Raw genomic sequence first — 16,546 nt, 5'->3', positions numbered from 1 at the left:
TGTCATGTGACGCTGCCATGACAAGGTGAGTTTGACACCTCTGCTTTAGATCATGGGTATCACTGGCCAGATGCATCATGTGTAGATCACATCCACCCTAGCTCTACAAAGGAAAAAAAACATCGTGATACGTCACACAATGGCGTTGTGATGTCATTAGTTTGACACCTGTGCTTTAGATCAAGATAGATTTGCATCAACTGATTGATCTCTGGATGCTATGTAGTAGATCACCACGAATTTCTACATACTAATGCTTTGTTTTCTCCCTCAACCCAATCTGATCCTCAGTCTGCAGTGAAACAGAATGTGAGGACTGTGAGTTTCATGCATATCGTCTGTGATATAGAATTAGTCCTTGGCTTACAATTGTTCATTTAGTGACCATTCAGTTAGAACACCAGTGGGGAAAAAAGAAGATTTATGACCGGTCCTCACACTTTCAAGCACCACAACATGTCCACATTCATGTGATCGAAATTTAGGCACTTGGCTACCAACATTATTAATGATGGTTGCACCATCCCTGGGTCATGTGAACACCAGCCAGCTTCTGTCAAGCAAAGTCAATAGGGAGAGACAGATTTGCTTAATGACTCTGTGATTCACTTAACAACTGCAGTGATTTTCTTAACAAACTGTGGCAAAAAAGTGGTAAAATCAGGGGTGACTGCCTTGCTTTGCAACAGAAATGCTGATACCAATTGTAGTTGTAAGTCAAGGAATATTGGTACATTCTAGACTTTGAATCCTCCAATCTCAATTCCTTTTTCCTTTATTCTTTTGCTCAAGATCTGAAGGCTTTCATTCTGGTGAGAAGTTAAGAAACTACAGGCAGTCCACAACTTAAAACAGCTCATTTAGTGACCATTCAAAGTTAAAACAGACCTGAAAAAGGTGACCTATGACCATTTTTCACACTTACAATCCTTGCAGCATCTCCACAGTCATATGATCAAAATTCAGATGTTTGGTAACCGACTCGCGAATCCTTTTTGTGACCTAATGATTAGGGGACTGGAGACTAAAATATATGAAGAACGGTTACAGGAACTGGGCTTGGCTAATCTTGTAAAGAGAAGGACCAGGGGAAACATGATAGCAGTCTTCCAATATTTGAGGGGCTGCCACAGATAGGAAGGAGCCAAACTATTTTCTAAAGAGCCTGTAGGCCAGACAAGGAACAATGGATGGAAACTGAACAAGGAGAGATTTAACCTGGAAATAAGGAGAAACTTTCTGACAGAAAATCAACCAATGGAACAGCTTGCTCGTGGAAGTTGTGGGAACGCCATCACTTGAGACTTTCAAAAAGAGATTGGACTGCCATTTGTCAGAAATGGTGCAGGGTCTCCTGCTTGGTCAGGGGGTTGGACTAGATGACCTACAAAGTCCCTTCCAACTCTGATTATCTGTTATCTGACAAGCAAAATCAATGGGGGAGCCAGATTCACTTAAGACACTGTGTTACTAACTTCACTCCTACAATGACTCGCTTAACAATGGTGGCAAGAAAGCTTGTAACATGGGGGCAAAACTCACTTAACCAATGTTAGGCAACAGAAACGTTGGGCTCCATTGTGGTCATACACCACTGTAGGGCAGGGGTCCCCAAACTTGGCAACTTGTAAGACTTGTGGACATCAACTCCCAGAATTCTAGCAGTTGAAGTCCACAAGTCTTAAAAGTTGCCAAGTTTGGAGACTTCTGCTGTAGGGCAATCCTTCTTCCATATTCCTTTTCATTTGTGGGGCCTGCAGCTGTTCCAATGTGTGTGTGTGTGTGTGTGTGTGTGTGTGTGTGTGTGTGTGTGTGTGTGTGTGTGGAAGGGCTAACCACAGCATTCCCAACCTGGAAGGCAAGGCAAGGTAACCATTGGGGTAGCTCCACCCCCCACCCCCCCACACCTACGACTGAATTCCGGAAGAAGAGGGGAAGGGACAGTGGTGGGATTCGAATTTTTTTGCTACTGGTTCTGTGGGCGTGGCTTGGTGGGCGTGGCAGGGGAAGGATACTGTAAAGTCAGAGGTGGTATTTGCCGGTGCTCCACACTACTCTAATTTTCCTCTACCGGTTCTCCAGAACTGGTCAGAACCTGATGAATGCCACCTCTGGGAGGGGGACGGTCCCTTAAAGCATCTGGAAGTCGCTGGGCTGGACCATTTCTGGCCAAAGAGGAGAACTTCTTCTCTTCCTTCTTGAGCCTGCAGGTATCCTGGCCGAGAAGGGCGTCAGGTTAACGCAGGCGGCTCCTCCTTCTCGTCTGCCTCTTTCTCTCCTCTCTGCCTTTCTTGACGCTTCCCTCCTTTCCTCGCCGCTTTCTACAAACCGGGCTTTCCCTCCGCCACCCACCGTGCGTCAAGAGAAGGCGGGCAGGTAAGGGGCGCGGTTTAAAAAGCCGCCGCTCTCCAACAGGGCAGATCGCGGCGGAGAAGACGCTGCTTGCTGAGGATCCCGGCGCGCCGAAGCGCAGAAGGCGGCGCCCCGCGGTTGCCAACTAGCTGGGAAGCCTCTCCCCGCCGATAGCCTGGATCCCCAAGCCGCCCCTACTTGGTGCGCTCGGCTCGGCGGGGCGCTCGGGGATTTCGGTTTACCTGGGACGCGAACAGGTGAGCTTCCCTCGGCGCTCGACGCCTTCGAACGAGGATAAGGGGTCTGTGTGTGTGTGTGTGTGTGTGTGTGTGTGTGTGAGAGAGAGAGAGAGAGAGAGAGAGTATCTATGTATAGAGTGAATGGATAATTCTAAGAGGCAGGATGGCTTTGCGCGGCTGCCGATGGACTGCGCGATCCTAAAGTGCCGGGACTCAAATTTCGCCCGCCTTCCTCCTTCTCGACCGGAGTTGCGAAGCGCCCTCTACAAGCCGTTCCTGAACAGCCGTCCTCCGGCACGGCGGCGTCCTTCCCTTTTTAGGGACCGGTGTGTCGCGAAGTCAGATTTGGTTGGCGTAGCTGGGAAAGGGGAGCTGGACAAGAACGAGGGTTGAATGAGTTCCTGGCGAGGAATCGTCATTGCTGACTGGAGAGATGCCGCCGGCATGCAAATGTAATGAATAAATAGATAAACACAGAGGCTTCCCGATTGTCCTCCATGTGGGCTTTCCCTAGGTGATATGAGGAGATGTTGAATTGGTCCAGTCCAGCACAGGGCTCTTCCTCATTTCTGGAGAGTTAAATCCCAGATGCTGATGGAAAAACAACAGAAGAAATTGTATCTTTCATCCCTTGCCTATGGGAGGATTCATTGTGGTGACCATAAAACAGTTTTGGGGTCCCTGTCCCATGTGCTATTGGAAAGAATGTCAAGGGACATTTTCTTGTCCACTATTCTCAGGGAGGTTTTTGTCTTCCTTACAAACAATCAAAAACAGAGTCTTCTGTGACAGCAATATTAAAAATAATTTATGTAAATTATGAAAACTATTTGTGAATGCTTTTAGGTACCACTAAATCTTGTTTCATTTTTCATTTTTACAATTTTGTAATAATAGTCCATTCAGTTCTAGTAGAATTTCCTTACTTGGCTTTATTTGTGTATGTCTATTATCAAAAGGCAGGGTTATAGAAGGTAAGGTGTCTGCTCTCTTTACTAAAATTAGTAGACTTGCAGTACAGCAGGTTAAGTAAATGTATTGTTAAAGAATTCCACAATGTGGAATCTATTTCTCCAATTGTCCAATTGTTCTCTTGCATTTTTTCCTTATCTCTCCCATAATGACAACCCAGGGATAGAAGCTAATTTATTTGAAGAGAAACCAGGTTTTCCTTTCTTGCTTTCATCATAGTTAAGACTTCAGAGTATTTTACTTTGTTCTCTTCTGCCACGTACAAAGATAATACATTGCACAGATCACTTAACCTAGCTGATAGTCAATTCTTCTTTCAGATGTTCTTTGAGAAGATTCAAATAATTACTATTTGGCTAATCCTCAAAATGGTTCTTTTGTTGACCTTTCCAAGAATGCAGTTACAAATTTAATAGCACCCTAAAAAATTTTCATCGCTTGGAAAAGCAAGCAAGCAAGTTCTAACCATGAGTAGTTTGTTACCTTTTTGCTATTGTCCCCTACCCAATAATTATATATGATTTTTCTGTCTATGCTGTAATCAGTGTCTCCCATTTTTCATCATTTTGTCTTTGTCACTCATCTGTATGGTGTGAAATGCTTTGTATGCACTTCATGTACATGTGGTTGATCAATGTAGTCTTTCTTGAGTCCTGATGACTTTGTAGGTAAGCAGGCAACAGTACATAGATTGTTTACCACTGACTGCTTCTGGGGTTGTCTTCCCAGTTTATCTTACAGCCTTGGAATTTGCAGGCAGTCTCCCATTCAAGTATTAGCCTTTCAAGGTCTGTTTACAGATGAGACTGGAACAATATCTGTTCATAGAAGTCCATTCTTACACACAAGCTACTTCATCAAGTTGGGAAGCTAGTTTTCTATCCACAATATTGAAATATTTAGGGAATTTACACCACCCTGTGAATTTACAAGTTCCTTTGAAACTATGTGATAAAAGCTAAAAAAAATGTGACAATATAATAGATGTGATTGAAAATGAATGTTGGGATCAAAATGTAGTTTTGGAATGACATTTCCACTTTGGAAAAAATATGTGGAAGTACTTAAAGATTTACTAGTGAAATGTAATTTCAGTATAAATGTCTTCACACAACTGTTTTCCCCTTTAGAATGTTGATTAAAATATAAATAAAATAAAACAAAAGGTTTTTTTTAAATATTTCATACATATAAGAGATAATTTCCCTTTCTTTTACCTTATGATCTTATTTTCATGAAATATGGAAATAAGCTCTTGCTTTGAAGAGTTCTATTATATATATATATTCTTAAGTTTTCGTGGGTACTTACATGTATGGTATTCAGCTTTGTTCAGGTATTTTCCCACATCATTGTAGTTGTGCTTTTAAAGTTGTAGCGACGTTTCGGCAGAATCTCATCTGCCATCATCAGGCTTCTGTATAGTGTTCATCTGTGGATGAACACTGAGATGAAAACTATCCTGATGATGGCGGATGAGATTCTGCCGAAACGTTGCTACAACTTTAAAAGCACAACTACAATGATGTGGGAAAATACCCGAACAAAGCTGAATACCATACATACATACATACATAAAGAAGATATGACGTCCTTAACTTATTGTTGCTCACATATTCAAGAAAATATGTAATTTTTTTGGATATTTTATGACCTATTAAAACAAAGATAGGCATATAATAATATAAATTTGAAACACATATCAGCCATTTTTTTAAAAAAAGAAACTCTCGCCTGTAGATTAAACACTCTTGTATTTACAATGTAAAGTCACAGATTCTTCCTTAGCTATCTGTTTTCCTACTGATTAAGAAAGAAAAGTGATAACTGTTTCTTAGAAACTCCGATTTAATTGAAGTGATATTTTAATGTAGTTTTGGATTGATGACCAAACAGTTCTTTTATTTATTGGAGTTTTTCTTCGATAAAGTGGTTCAAATAAACGTTTTACTTTTCCCATTGTCATTGATCTTTGATAGCCTAGTTATACTTCAGAATAGCATGGCAAAATGCTAAGAAGGGAACTTTTGCAGACACATCTGTCGGAAGAAAATGATGATTTAAGCTTTTTACTCATAAGTTGGTTAAAGTTATTTATTTATGAGATGGGCAACATATCAATTTGATTGATTAATAAAATAATTATTTATTTCCCTGTCCATCCAATCTCTCCTAAGGATATCTTCATCTATTTTGTTCCCCAAGCTCAGCTAATGCTGAATGGGAAGAGAGATACCTCTAGCCTCTTTAGATATGCAGAGGAATGCTGCCTGCTAATTCTCCAATACAATTTGTCCCACAATTAATTTGGAGAAAAAGGTTTGCTATGAATCAGAAGAAGCTCAGAGCATCTCTTTTAGTAGCTACCGGACTCCTGATCTTTAATTACCATGCAATGGCATAGCTGGCTCTCCTTCTATCAAGTTTACAGTGGTGACTTATTGTTTTAAAATAGTTTAGAAACTATTCACTTATATCTCTGGTTATTGTTAAATTTCACTTTTCATCATCAGTACGCTACCTATTACTCTACACCTAAAGATGTTTTCCCCTACAATAATTTTCCCGTTAATGTTGATCTCCATCTACTTCATTAATTATAACAGTTTGGGATCATAGTTGAGGATGCACTTTCCTTCTGTGTCAAAAGACACCAGTAAGGACTGTTTGATATCAAGCTTCACTCTTGTCAATTTAAGGGACATGACTAGTTCTCTTTACAGTAATGTGGAACTGGTTTGTTCGGCCTGCCTTTTGCAGTTTTTCTAAACTACCCTGGCAAATGACAGGTTTGAGGATTTCCTGGGATTGTCCTTGTTCAGTTGCGCAAGATCAGTTGAAGTTACTTAACACCATGTCAGCCAATCATCCAATATGAACATTGCTATACAAATGAGACATTGATCAGTTATATAAAATAGCTGACCAGAGTGCATGTCCTGCTTGACACCATAGGTTGTAGTTTTTTAAAAAAAATCAACAGCAGGAAGTGTAATAAACTATTATCAATACAGTACCATGATTCAGAAAAAAAGAAGAAAAAGGATGGTGTGCGCATTGAAGAGATGTAGTTCTCTACTTTTTCCTGTCAAAATCTTGTAGTCCACCCAAGAGCTGAAGTACAGGAGTGACTCATTGCTCATTTTCCAGTCTGGCTGCTTCTAAAAACAACTGTTTATATAGAAGAGTATATATGGCATTTTTCACGTTTTTCTTATTGTGAACAACAGAAGGGATTTGCTCCGGGCTAGTGTAGCTAAAAGGCTTCATTAAGGATCCTCCTAGCAGATGCATAAGACTGTAGAAAAAGCTCACCTTCTCCAAAAACCCATTCACAATGTGTCCTGCGACCCTCCTTCCAGCTACCCTCACAAGAATAATCTTTTATCTGCAGAGTTTTCTTCCGACAAAACAAGCATTGGAATTTTGCCCAATTCTGAGCTTAGATCAGAAGTCTCAAAACCTGGCAACTTTAAGACTTGTGGACTTCAACAACAGCTGAAGTCCACAAGTCTTAAAGTTGCCAAGTTTGGGGACCCCTGGCTTAGATTGTTATTATTTTATTGCTAAAAAGCAAGGTAGAAATATTATGAGTAGATAAAATTGTCGATTGCTGTTTTTTGAGTTTCTTAGTATATTGCTTTAGTCAGGATAAGTAGCACTTGTTTGTTAAGATAATGTTCATTTAATGAACTGCAAAATATGTTTGTGTTGATTTTTGTAAAATGTTTCCTGAAACAGAGTAAATAGTATACTTTAACATACAGAACAGTATTGACTGTCTTATTGGGTTTTCTCTTCTTTCTCCTTTTCTGCATGCTCATTAAAGAGAAGAAAAGAAAATGTTCATCACTCAGTATAAGGGGTGAGGGGCAGACACATGGGTGAAAATTCTAAAATTATTTCATTAAAAATGTTGGATTTGTGAGGGTGGGTTTGGTTGCTTCAGTCCTTTCGCCAGCAAATCTACCATAGTCATGAGCTGGATCTTTATGTCAAGTTGACTTTGGACTTTCATAACTAGAAAGTGCCAAGTAGTATAGTTTTCCCCTGCCAGGCAATCAAAATAAGGTTGCAAGTTTGTAAATCAGAAATTAACTTCATAGTTCAATGTCTTGGGAAGTAATCCAAAGTCCAGCATTGCTTCATAGCCAGCAGCCAAGTCCATGTGTTAATTATCACATGTAAATTAAATCTATATGCAGTTCAGTAGAACAGTTATTAAACACAGTGGCAGACATTTAAAAACAATAATTTAATTTATAGTGAAAATGAAAATGAAATGTGATTTTGTTTTATTAAATTATATAGTCATAGAAATGATTTGCATGTCCCATCATGTATCTTGTGATATATGATTTTGGACTAGTTTATGCTACTCAGACATATAGCATCTTGGAAACTTTTGGGAACCTTCTTTCTGTGCTGAAACATCAGTATATAATCAGATATGTAGATCACACTTACATCATTAGTCCTTTTATATGAAGTTTGACTCTTCAACCATTATGATTATCTGAGATCACTATATCAAAAAGTGGGAAATATACTATTGTAGTAATTTATAAAGAAGGCTTTAGATCATTATCCAAACAGCAAATTTCTAAAAGTATGGTCATCGTATTTGGATTTTCATTAAAGCTGAATTAGCTTTATGGGGTTTATTATTAAGTGAAAACCAATACTTTTCAGGAGAACAGGTGTCATCTAGGATATTCTAAGGAAGCCTAGTTGTATGAGTAGGTTCTATAGTGTGTCACATATCTTTATATGATTTCTTCTTAACCTATAGTAAAGAGTGACAAAGATCATCTATTTTACACTTTGTTGCAATATAATCAGAAAAATGAAATACTAATTTTCTCCTGCTCAGTTAATAATTATTCCAAGAATCTAATGTTTCTTAAGGACTATTGGGAAACAAGGAGAGATAGAAAATTGTTTTAAAGTACTTCTACTAGTTAAATCAAAATCTATCCCAAACTCAGTGAATATTTTTTGTTAGATTCATATGGCCTTTATTTAATCCTCAGTGAGCATATAGACTATAACACTGATTGGTCTCTTACAATGGAGTTGTGCTGATTATCTATATTTGATAGATCAAAATATAATAAGAAAGAGATGAGAGTTTTATCTTGTAGTAAAGTCCAAAGATATCTATTTTTTAAGATGATAGGATTTTCTTAAATAAAAAAGTCATTATCTATCTTAGAATCATAGGCACGTCCATTTTTGACTCTAAGAATAATTCATAAGTACTATTTTCCAAATGTCTTTTGGCATACTAAGAATCAATGTTCCTGTTTGATTATTTTTAAGGATGTTACATATTCTTTGGGAAATTCTTTTCTTTTGGAAAAATATCCCAAGGAATTCAATAATTTGGCACATACAGTAGATGTACACCAAGTAATTTTGTAGCTACCTAGCATCTTCCTTCTCCTCACATTCGCATATACAGGTAGTTTTCAGCTAACAACTATAATTGGGAATGGGAACACTATTGCCAAGCTTAAACCAAAAAACCAAAAAAAACATTGCACCAAGTTACAACAGTAGTTCCAGTTGCTGTCATTAAACAAATCATACATGGTCATTAAGTGCAATGTCATGTGATCAGAGTTCCCTGACAACTTCTCCACTGAGTTTGGTTGTTGGAATCTGGTAGGGTTTCCCCCCCACACCCTTTTTTTAAAAGCCCCGTAATTCCTTAATTTGGGGTAGAGTCAAGGCAGCTGAATGGAGCTAAGCATTTACTGATTAGGTGCCCTTCCAGATGCCCATATGAAGTTCGCAGTAGATATTTTCTCTTTGCACCCTGAAAAAAAAAATCTATCGCTACCTAGGATTGAACAGCTTCTGAGTGGGAGTTGAACATCTTCACCACTAGGCCACTCTGCTGCTGTTGGAAGCTGGAAGTGAAGGTTACAAATGGCAATCACATGACCTCAGGGATGCTATAACAATTGCAATTTTAAGGGCTGGATATAGCTTTCCTGGTTCAGCAGCACTGTAACTTTGAACAGTCATTGAATAAATTATTGCTAAGTGAGGATTATCTGCACTGAGAAAAACCACCCTGCAGTCTTTAAAACAATGTGAAACTTAAAACAATATGTGAAAAATAAAGTGGCCTTAAGAACTCTAAATTGAACTTGCACAGTTTGTTAAAAAAAGTTCCACTGTTACCAATACATGAGATCATGCATTTTTCATGTTGAGCTAAAGAATTAATTCAGGTTTATTTTGTACATTTACCACAGATACATTCTTTTTAAGGGGGGAAAAAACCCTCATTCTTGATGACTCCAGAAACAGCCCTGGATTCTTTTTAAAACTTTCAATTTCATCCATCCTTTAAATAACAGCAGTTGGGTGGCCAAATATAAATAATAGATATCTCTCTATAACTCTATAAGCAACAATGCCACATTATCTTCGGTCAGCATAGAATACTTTGGTGCTTGGGTAATCAATGGGTGTGATGCACAGATTCACTTGCAAGTGGCTAGGCTTGTTTCCTGGAACATTCAACATGCATAAACTGAGTCAGGATTATGAAAATTCTATGAAGGGCACCTTACAAGGATCAAAGTTAAATGCACCCCGAATATGTCATTGCAATATTTACAACGGTATTGTAACTTTATTAAATATAAAACAAAAATGGTTGTGTACAAATTAAATACAAGCAAAAATGTGAGATGAGTGCTTACTGACATTCATGCCTTAGTCACCCTCTATTTGCATTTTATGAGACAGGTGGCCGTATATGTTTTATAAATAAATATATAAATCTAAATCTTTTACTTCGGTCACTATTTGTAGAAAGTCTAAGCACTGTTGGGATTATTTTGGTATCATTAAGTCAGAAAAGGATAATTGCATTTTAGCTTCCTACAATATTTTTGCTGCCCCTGTTGAAATGAGATCCAAAACAATCTATTTAAGATATGGGCTGTTGTTAAAAAAAAACAAAACATTTTAGTTGCTTATATATGAGTCGTGGTGGTACAGTAGTTAGAATGCAGAACTGTATGCTACTTCTGCTGACTACAGCAATTCGGCTGTTGAATTCTCACTGGCTCAAGGTTGACTCAACCTTCCATCCTTCCAAGGTTGGTAACATGAGGACCCAGATTGTTGGGGGCAATATGCTGTCTCTGTAAACTGCTTAGAGAGAGCTGTAAAGCAATGTGAAGCGGTAAATAAGTCTAAGTGCTATTACGGTTGCTATATCATTTATTTGAATGAACTATCCATGTGAATCCAGAAGAAACTTTACAAAACTATTAAATAATTTTTAAAAACATCTTTTTGTCTTAACAGGACCCAAAGCTCAGACAATAACATGGACTGGGGAACCCTGCAGTCTGTTTTAGGAGGAGTGAACAAACATTCCACCAGCATCGGGAAGATCTGGCTGACTGTTCTTTTCATCTTCCGTATTATGATCCTCGTGGTTGCTGCAGAGGAAGTTTGGGGTGATGAACAAGATGACTTCGTCTGCAATACTTTGCAACCAGGATGCAAAAATGTCTGCTACGATTATTTTTTCCCAGTTTCTCATATCAGACTCTGGGCCCTGCAGCTCATTTTTGTTTCTACTCCTGCACTTTTGGTGGCCATGCATGTGGCATATAGGAGACATGAAAAGAAAAAAAAGTTCCAAAAAGGAGATAAAAACTGTGAATTCAAGGACATAGAAGAAATAAAGAGACAGAGGTTCCATATTGAGGGTCCTTTGTGGTGGACATACACTGCCAGCATCTTATTCAGGCTGATATTTGAAGCTGCTTTCATGTATGTGTTTTACTATATGTACGAGGGGTATCACATGCCTCGCTTACTGAAATGTAGTGTTTGGCCATGTCCCAATATAGTAGATTGTTTTGTTTCTCGACCTACCGAAAAGACAATATTTACCATTTTTATGATTTCAGTGTCTGGCATTTGCATTCTACTAAATGTAGCAGAATTCTCATATTTGTTGCTGAAGTTCTGTGTAAGAAGGTCTCGAAGAGGAAAAATACCCAAAAATCATGCCATCCAGGGAAACAAAGAAGAAAGTAAGCAAAATGAAATGAATGAGCTTATATCAGATAGCTGCCAGAATACAGTAACACCATTTACAAACAACTAGAGTGACCATAAGTCTTAATATGCATTTGATGTAGAGTAAGCTGCTGTGAAAGTGGTTAGATTTGATTAAGCAATAAAGTAACAGAGTCAACAGGAGTATTATTACATGTCTACACGCTGGACATGATTTCTAAGGTCAATAGCGACATAAGAATGTCAAAGATTTTAAGATGATGTGATTTACTTTATGTATAACTTTACCAAATCTGTTTTGATTTGTTAAAGAAATAATCCTAATTCGTGCCTTCATATTGAAATTAATCTTTAGTTTAAAGAGCTGGAATTAACTGCCTTACTGATTAAATACTGTTAGTATTACAAGACGCTTTACGACTGTGGTAGTTCTACTTTTTCAATTAAATTAAATTGACATATTTTTCTAAGGACTGATATTCCATATTTCTTAATGTTAAGACATATGATTAACTATGTCTCTTTTTTATTTTTATTTTCATAAATGAACAAAATGCTAACGTCTCCACTGTAATATGATTAGAAAGTAAACATTTTAAACCATGAACAATAAATAATTTTATGAATATTCTGTCTACTGCCAGTTATGAAATCTCCTTGTATTGTAATGGATTATTTACAATTTTAAAGAAGATACCAATATAGTGTTTCAACAACTACAGAGCATATCCATTATTTTTATTATTTCTTTAATATTATTATTAAACCATAAATGGAAATGTTAAAAGTAGGAAAGGCAGTGGTAGTTGGTTGAAAATAATGTGAAGAATATGTCTCTCAGCAACATTTAAATCAACTTGTTCTAAATAAAAGAAAAATGTTTTTGACTTCCTGTAAATATGTTTACTTTTTTATTTTCAAAAAAGGTTGAGACCTAAAAAAAAAACAACCACAGTGTTTCATCCAAAGGGAAGAAAATTGAAGTAAGATTTAGTCAAGTTTTAGCGGGCTAGATTCTGACATTTAATTGCATGACCTTTACAATAGAATTTCTTCTCAACTTTTCACTTTGTTTAGTACTTAAGTCTGGAGTTACATTGAGTGTTAAATTCTACACAAGGTTTAAGTTTCAATTTCCATTAGTTTATGCAACATCCAAATTCCCAGAATGAACTGATTCAGTTTGGAACTGCAAGCTAAGCCATAGGCGTTGGAAGGTATTTATTTTACTACAAAAAGAATTTGAAGGAAGTAACCATCGAGATACAGGAAGGACTGCAGCTATTATTTGGAACACTAATGGTCAGAGTAGACGGGAAGAAGAGGAAGATGCAAATTGAGTAGAGTTCCATCACATCAATTGGTGGGGCTTGGATTTTAATTAATATAGGAAGGTAGGAAAATATAAATTTAATTGTTATATTAGCCATGGTCAAAGAGATTAATGCTTTCCACACAACTCATGCTATTCTAATTATAAAGCATCAAGGAAAAGATAAAAGAGTCAGATTATACTTACTGTTCCTTTCTACCATAAACACCAAAAGATAGTGATTTTCTTTTTCTTCCTTATCAGTTAGCTTGATAAGCAACATTAAATACAGCAAATAAAAATAGCACATTTGACCAACATTCTAAAACAGGTGTTCAAACTCATGTTGTCACGGTGGTGTCACGTGACGTATTGGGAGTTTTTCCCCCTTCAGTAAACTGGGCGTGAGCATGGCCAGTGTGTGACGCATCAGGCCTGCAAGCCTACAGCCCGGTTCTAAAACAATCTGTCTCCCAATGATAGTGAAAAAACCCGAGCTAACTGGCTATTATATAGATGTCTGATTAAGGTGCTTTAAGTTGAGGTTTATGTAAGTAAGCCTGCCAGAAAATTTCAGGCTTCAATAATTTTATTTGTTCTCTTAATTCTAATATCCATTTACTGGTAACACTAAGTTGGTAATAACAGCTGGGAGAAAGTGTCAGACACAAACCTATGGATATTTGTTTAAAAGTAATACCACACATACTTGGTATCAGATTTAGGTGTCTCTTGACCACATGCTTAACTAGGAATTTGTTCTTGGTAGCAAAAGGTGAATTTGATACGGTGTTCTCACATCTGCAGCTTTCTCATAAAATGTTTGTTCCATAGCCTAATTTTTAGTATGTATTGAAAGCAGAGCACTTTCTTACTTGCTGCTATTGTTAAAGAATTTAAATTTAAAAATTCTTGGTCATCTTCTGCAAATAATCAAGGGCACTAACTATATATTTAGCCTGATTTCTGATTACCCTTAGGTTTCATTTTTGGAAAATTGCCTATGCCAGTAGCCCATCTATTACTGAATCAAAAATAACATCCAGAAGCAGAAGGAGATTATTTCTGAGTTTTGCAATTATAGATTCAAAACATGTTGGTGGACTTCATTTGTTGGCTTGTTTGTTTAGCTTGCCCCATCAGACTAAAGAGGTCTTGTTAAGACTTCTCAATAATGTTTAATACTTAAGCTATTTAATATGTACACGAAATTGCTGGGGGGGGGGGTGGAGAGTCAGGGCTCCTGGTCTGGAGATGCAGTAAAAATCTTATCTACTACTTCATGCCTAATGATTTGCATGGTCTAAGAATTTCAGATTCAGTTCCAGAAAGATGAGGTTTCTGTCACCAGAAATATATCTATTTATATCTTACCTCCAATTGTGGCTTTTTATGAGATCATATTTCTACTTAATGGTCAGGTTTGCAATTTGGAGGCCCATTTTTGCCATCATGACTCTGACTGGAAAAGCAAGTAGAAACTGTGGCCAATAAAGTTTTTGCCCGATATCAACTGGTGCAATCAATCAGAAAACTAATTGAGGTTAGGAAACTTTGATTACAATAACTTATGTCTTTGTCACTGCATAGCAACCAGACTGCCTTTGAAGACAATTTGGATGCTTCAATTGATCCAAACTGCAGAGGCCCATCTGCTACCTGGGGTAACAGGTTTAACTTCATAACATCCATGCCTCAGTCATTGCATTGTCTGTCAATTGACTTTTAGGTTAACTTGTTGTCTCACATTAAAAATGGGTAAGCACAGCAGTGAGCATTGGTTGTGGTAACATACCTGGAAATCAAACTGAAATGCAGATGGAACTTCTCAACTGTAATCTCTGAGAATAAATACACTTCTGATAGCTGGATGAAGTAATGTGAGAGGAGTAAATCACCCAAAAACATAAAAACAGGGCAGCAGAATACACATTCCAGGTTTGGATGGTTTAGGCAGGTTTTTGGTTTTGTTTTCCTTGAGAACTTTATTAAGAAAAAAGAGTCAAACTATTTAAACACAGATTTTAAGCATACGTTGCTTAAATACATATGTACAAAAGGGTGAGGCTTAGATCAATTATGACTAGCAATTATGACTAGCATCTTGCTGTTTTGACTTTTGGGGATATATTTTGCTGAACACAGCTGAAAGTAAGATGCTAGTGTAGGTGCTTGAGCCAATCGAACAAACTACTGAAGTTTTTCAGTCCTATTTACTGTTTCCTCTCCATAACTGAAATATTTATGAGGCAATACAAGCTATTCATTTTTCTTATCAGTTGTATTATATGGATGCCCAGCCTCAATAAGATAGCTCCCTATTTTAATCTACCACTAAAATACTGGCCTCTAAAGCAGGGGTGCCAAACTCAGGGCGATGCGTCACGCACTGGCCACACACAGGCCCATTTTAGTGAAAGGGGAAAAAGTTGTGATACATCACGTGATGCCCACATGATGACATGAGTTGACACCCCTGCTCTAAAGCATTCTTTTCTTCAAAAGGACTATAGCTATGCAAGCAGAAATCCCAGTGTCAAATGCTCTGTCTAGCAACTCTCAGTAGGATTTAAAATTTGAACAGCAACTGCCAGTCCATGTACATAATAATGAGGTATGCATTGGCCAGAGGCATCTCCTGGCAGGGCAAAGGGATTAGGTGATGAAAGATGTATCATGACATCGCAACACAAGCCCCAGGACTGGGGGGGGGGGGTTTAAATTATTTAACAACTGGTTCTGTGGGCGTTCTTAGTTGGTGGGTGTGGCTTGGTGGTCATGTGACTGGGTGGGCATGGCCAACTCGATGTCACTCACGTTAAGGGGTGCTTCTCCTTGCCTGGCCTCTCATGACAGTGGGGATGCTACAACAGTTGTAAGTGTGAAAAACGGTCATAAGTCACTTTTTTCAGTGCCATTGTAACTTTGAATGGTCACTAAATGAACTGTTGTAAATCAAGGATTACCTGTACAAAAATACAAAATGCTTCTTTGCTTGCAAAAAGCTGCCCTAAATATCAGTCATTAGATTAAAAATACCTGCAAGCCACAGTTACAAATCAGGCGAGGTGCCAGAGCACCTTGAGAAATTATAACAGTTAAAATGCAATGATAACTATCAGCAGCTAACTCTTGCTCATAAAGTGAAACCCTTTTCAGAGATCATTTAAGTTCTCCAGAAAGAGCACACCCAGGAAAAGCAATCCTTAGATCCATTTGTACCACTTAAAGACACTAGCTGGTCTTGTAAGATATCCTAAAGAAATCATCCAGATTTAAGGAAAGGTCACATTCCACCCCCACCCACCCCCAAAAGGCAGTAAAAAAAAAATCAGTGTCAAGCTTGCATCCTGCCTCTTGGAAGTACGCCCCAAAAGGACAATGCCAGATACCACTAAAGCAGTGAAGGAAGATCCCCTCCCCAAATAGAAAAAGAAACCATGAGGCAGGAAAAAATTCAAATAAAGTACAAATAATTAAATCACAACAGTAGCTGTTGCTTGTAAAACCAATTACCAGAACAAATAGACACAGGAATTGGCCAGATTTCTTAAACCAGTTTCTTTTCAGGAACAGAGATTAATCTTTTTCCTTCCAAACAAAGGTGAATAGG

At 37.8% G+C, this 16,546-nt stretch overlaps 1 protein-coding gene across 3 annotated transcripts in view; it reads left to right on the top strand.

Annotated features, from left to right (window-relative positions):
- Positions 1 to 12,247, top strand: part of LOC113441743 (gap junction beta-2 protein-like) — a 53,886-nt gene extending 41,639 nt beyond the window's left edge. Inside the window, exons 1-2 of one of the 3 annotated variants that reach the window (XM_087937142.1) lie at positions 2,062 to 2,210; positions 10,896 to 12,247. In XM_087937142.1, the coding sequence (XP_087793268.1) occupies positions 10,918 to 11,709 (792 nt within the window). In that variant the 5' untranslated portion in view covers positions 2,062 to 2,210; positions 10,896 to 10,917 and the 3' untranslated portion in view covers positions 11,710 to 12,247. The other 2 variants (XM_026708899.2, XM_087937141.1) reach the window with 2 other exon arrangements.
- The last annotated feature ends 4,299 nt before the right edge of the window (positions 12,248 to 16,546 follow it).

This window comes from Pseudonaja textilis, chromosome 7 (genome assembly GCF_049901715.1).
Source record: "Pseudonaja textilis isolate UNSWEBS1 chromosome 7, rPseTex1.2, whole genome shotgun sequence".
Classification (NCBI taxonomy): Eukaryota; Metazoa; Chordata; class Lepidosauria; order Squamata; family Elapidae; genus Pseudonaja; species Pseudonaja textilis.
The sequence above is the reverse complement of the archived record's forward strand: the minus strand, read 5'-3'. Positions and strand labels throughout refer to the sequence as shown.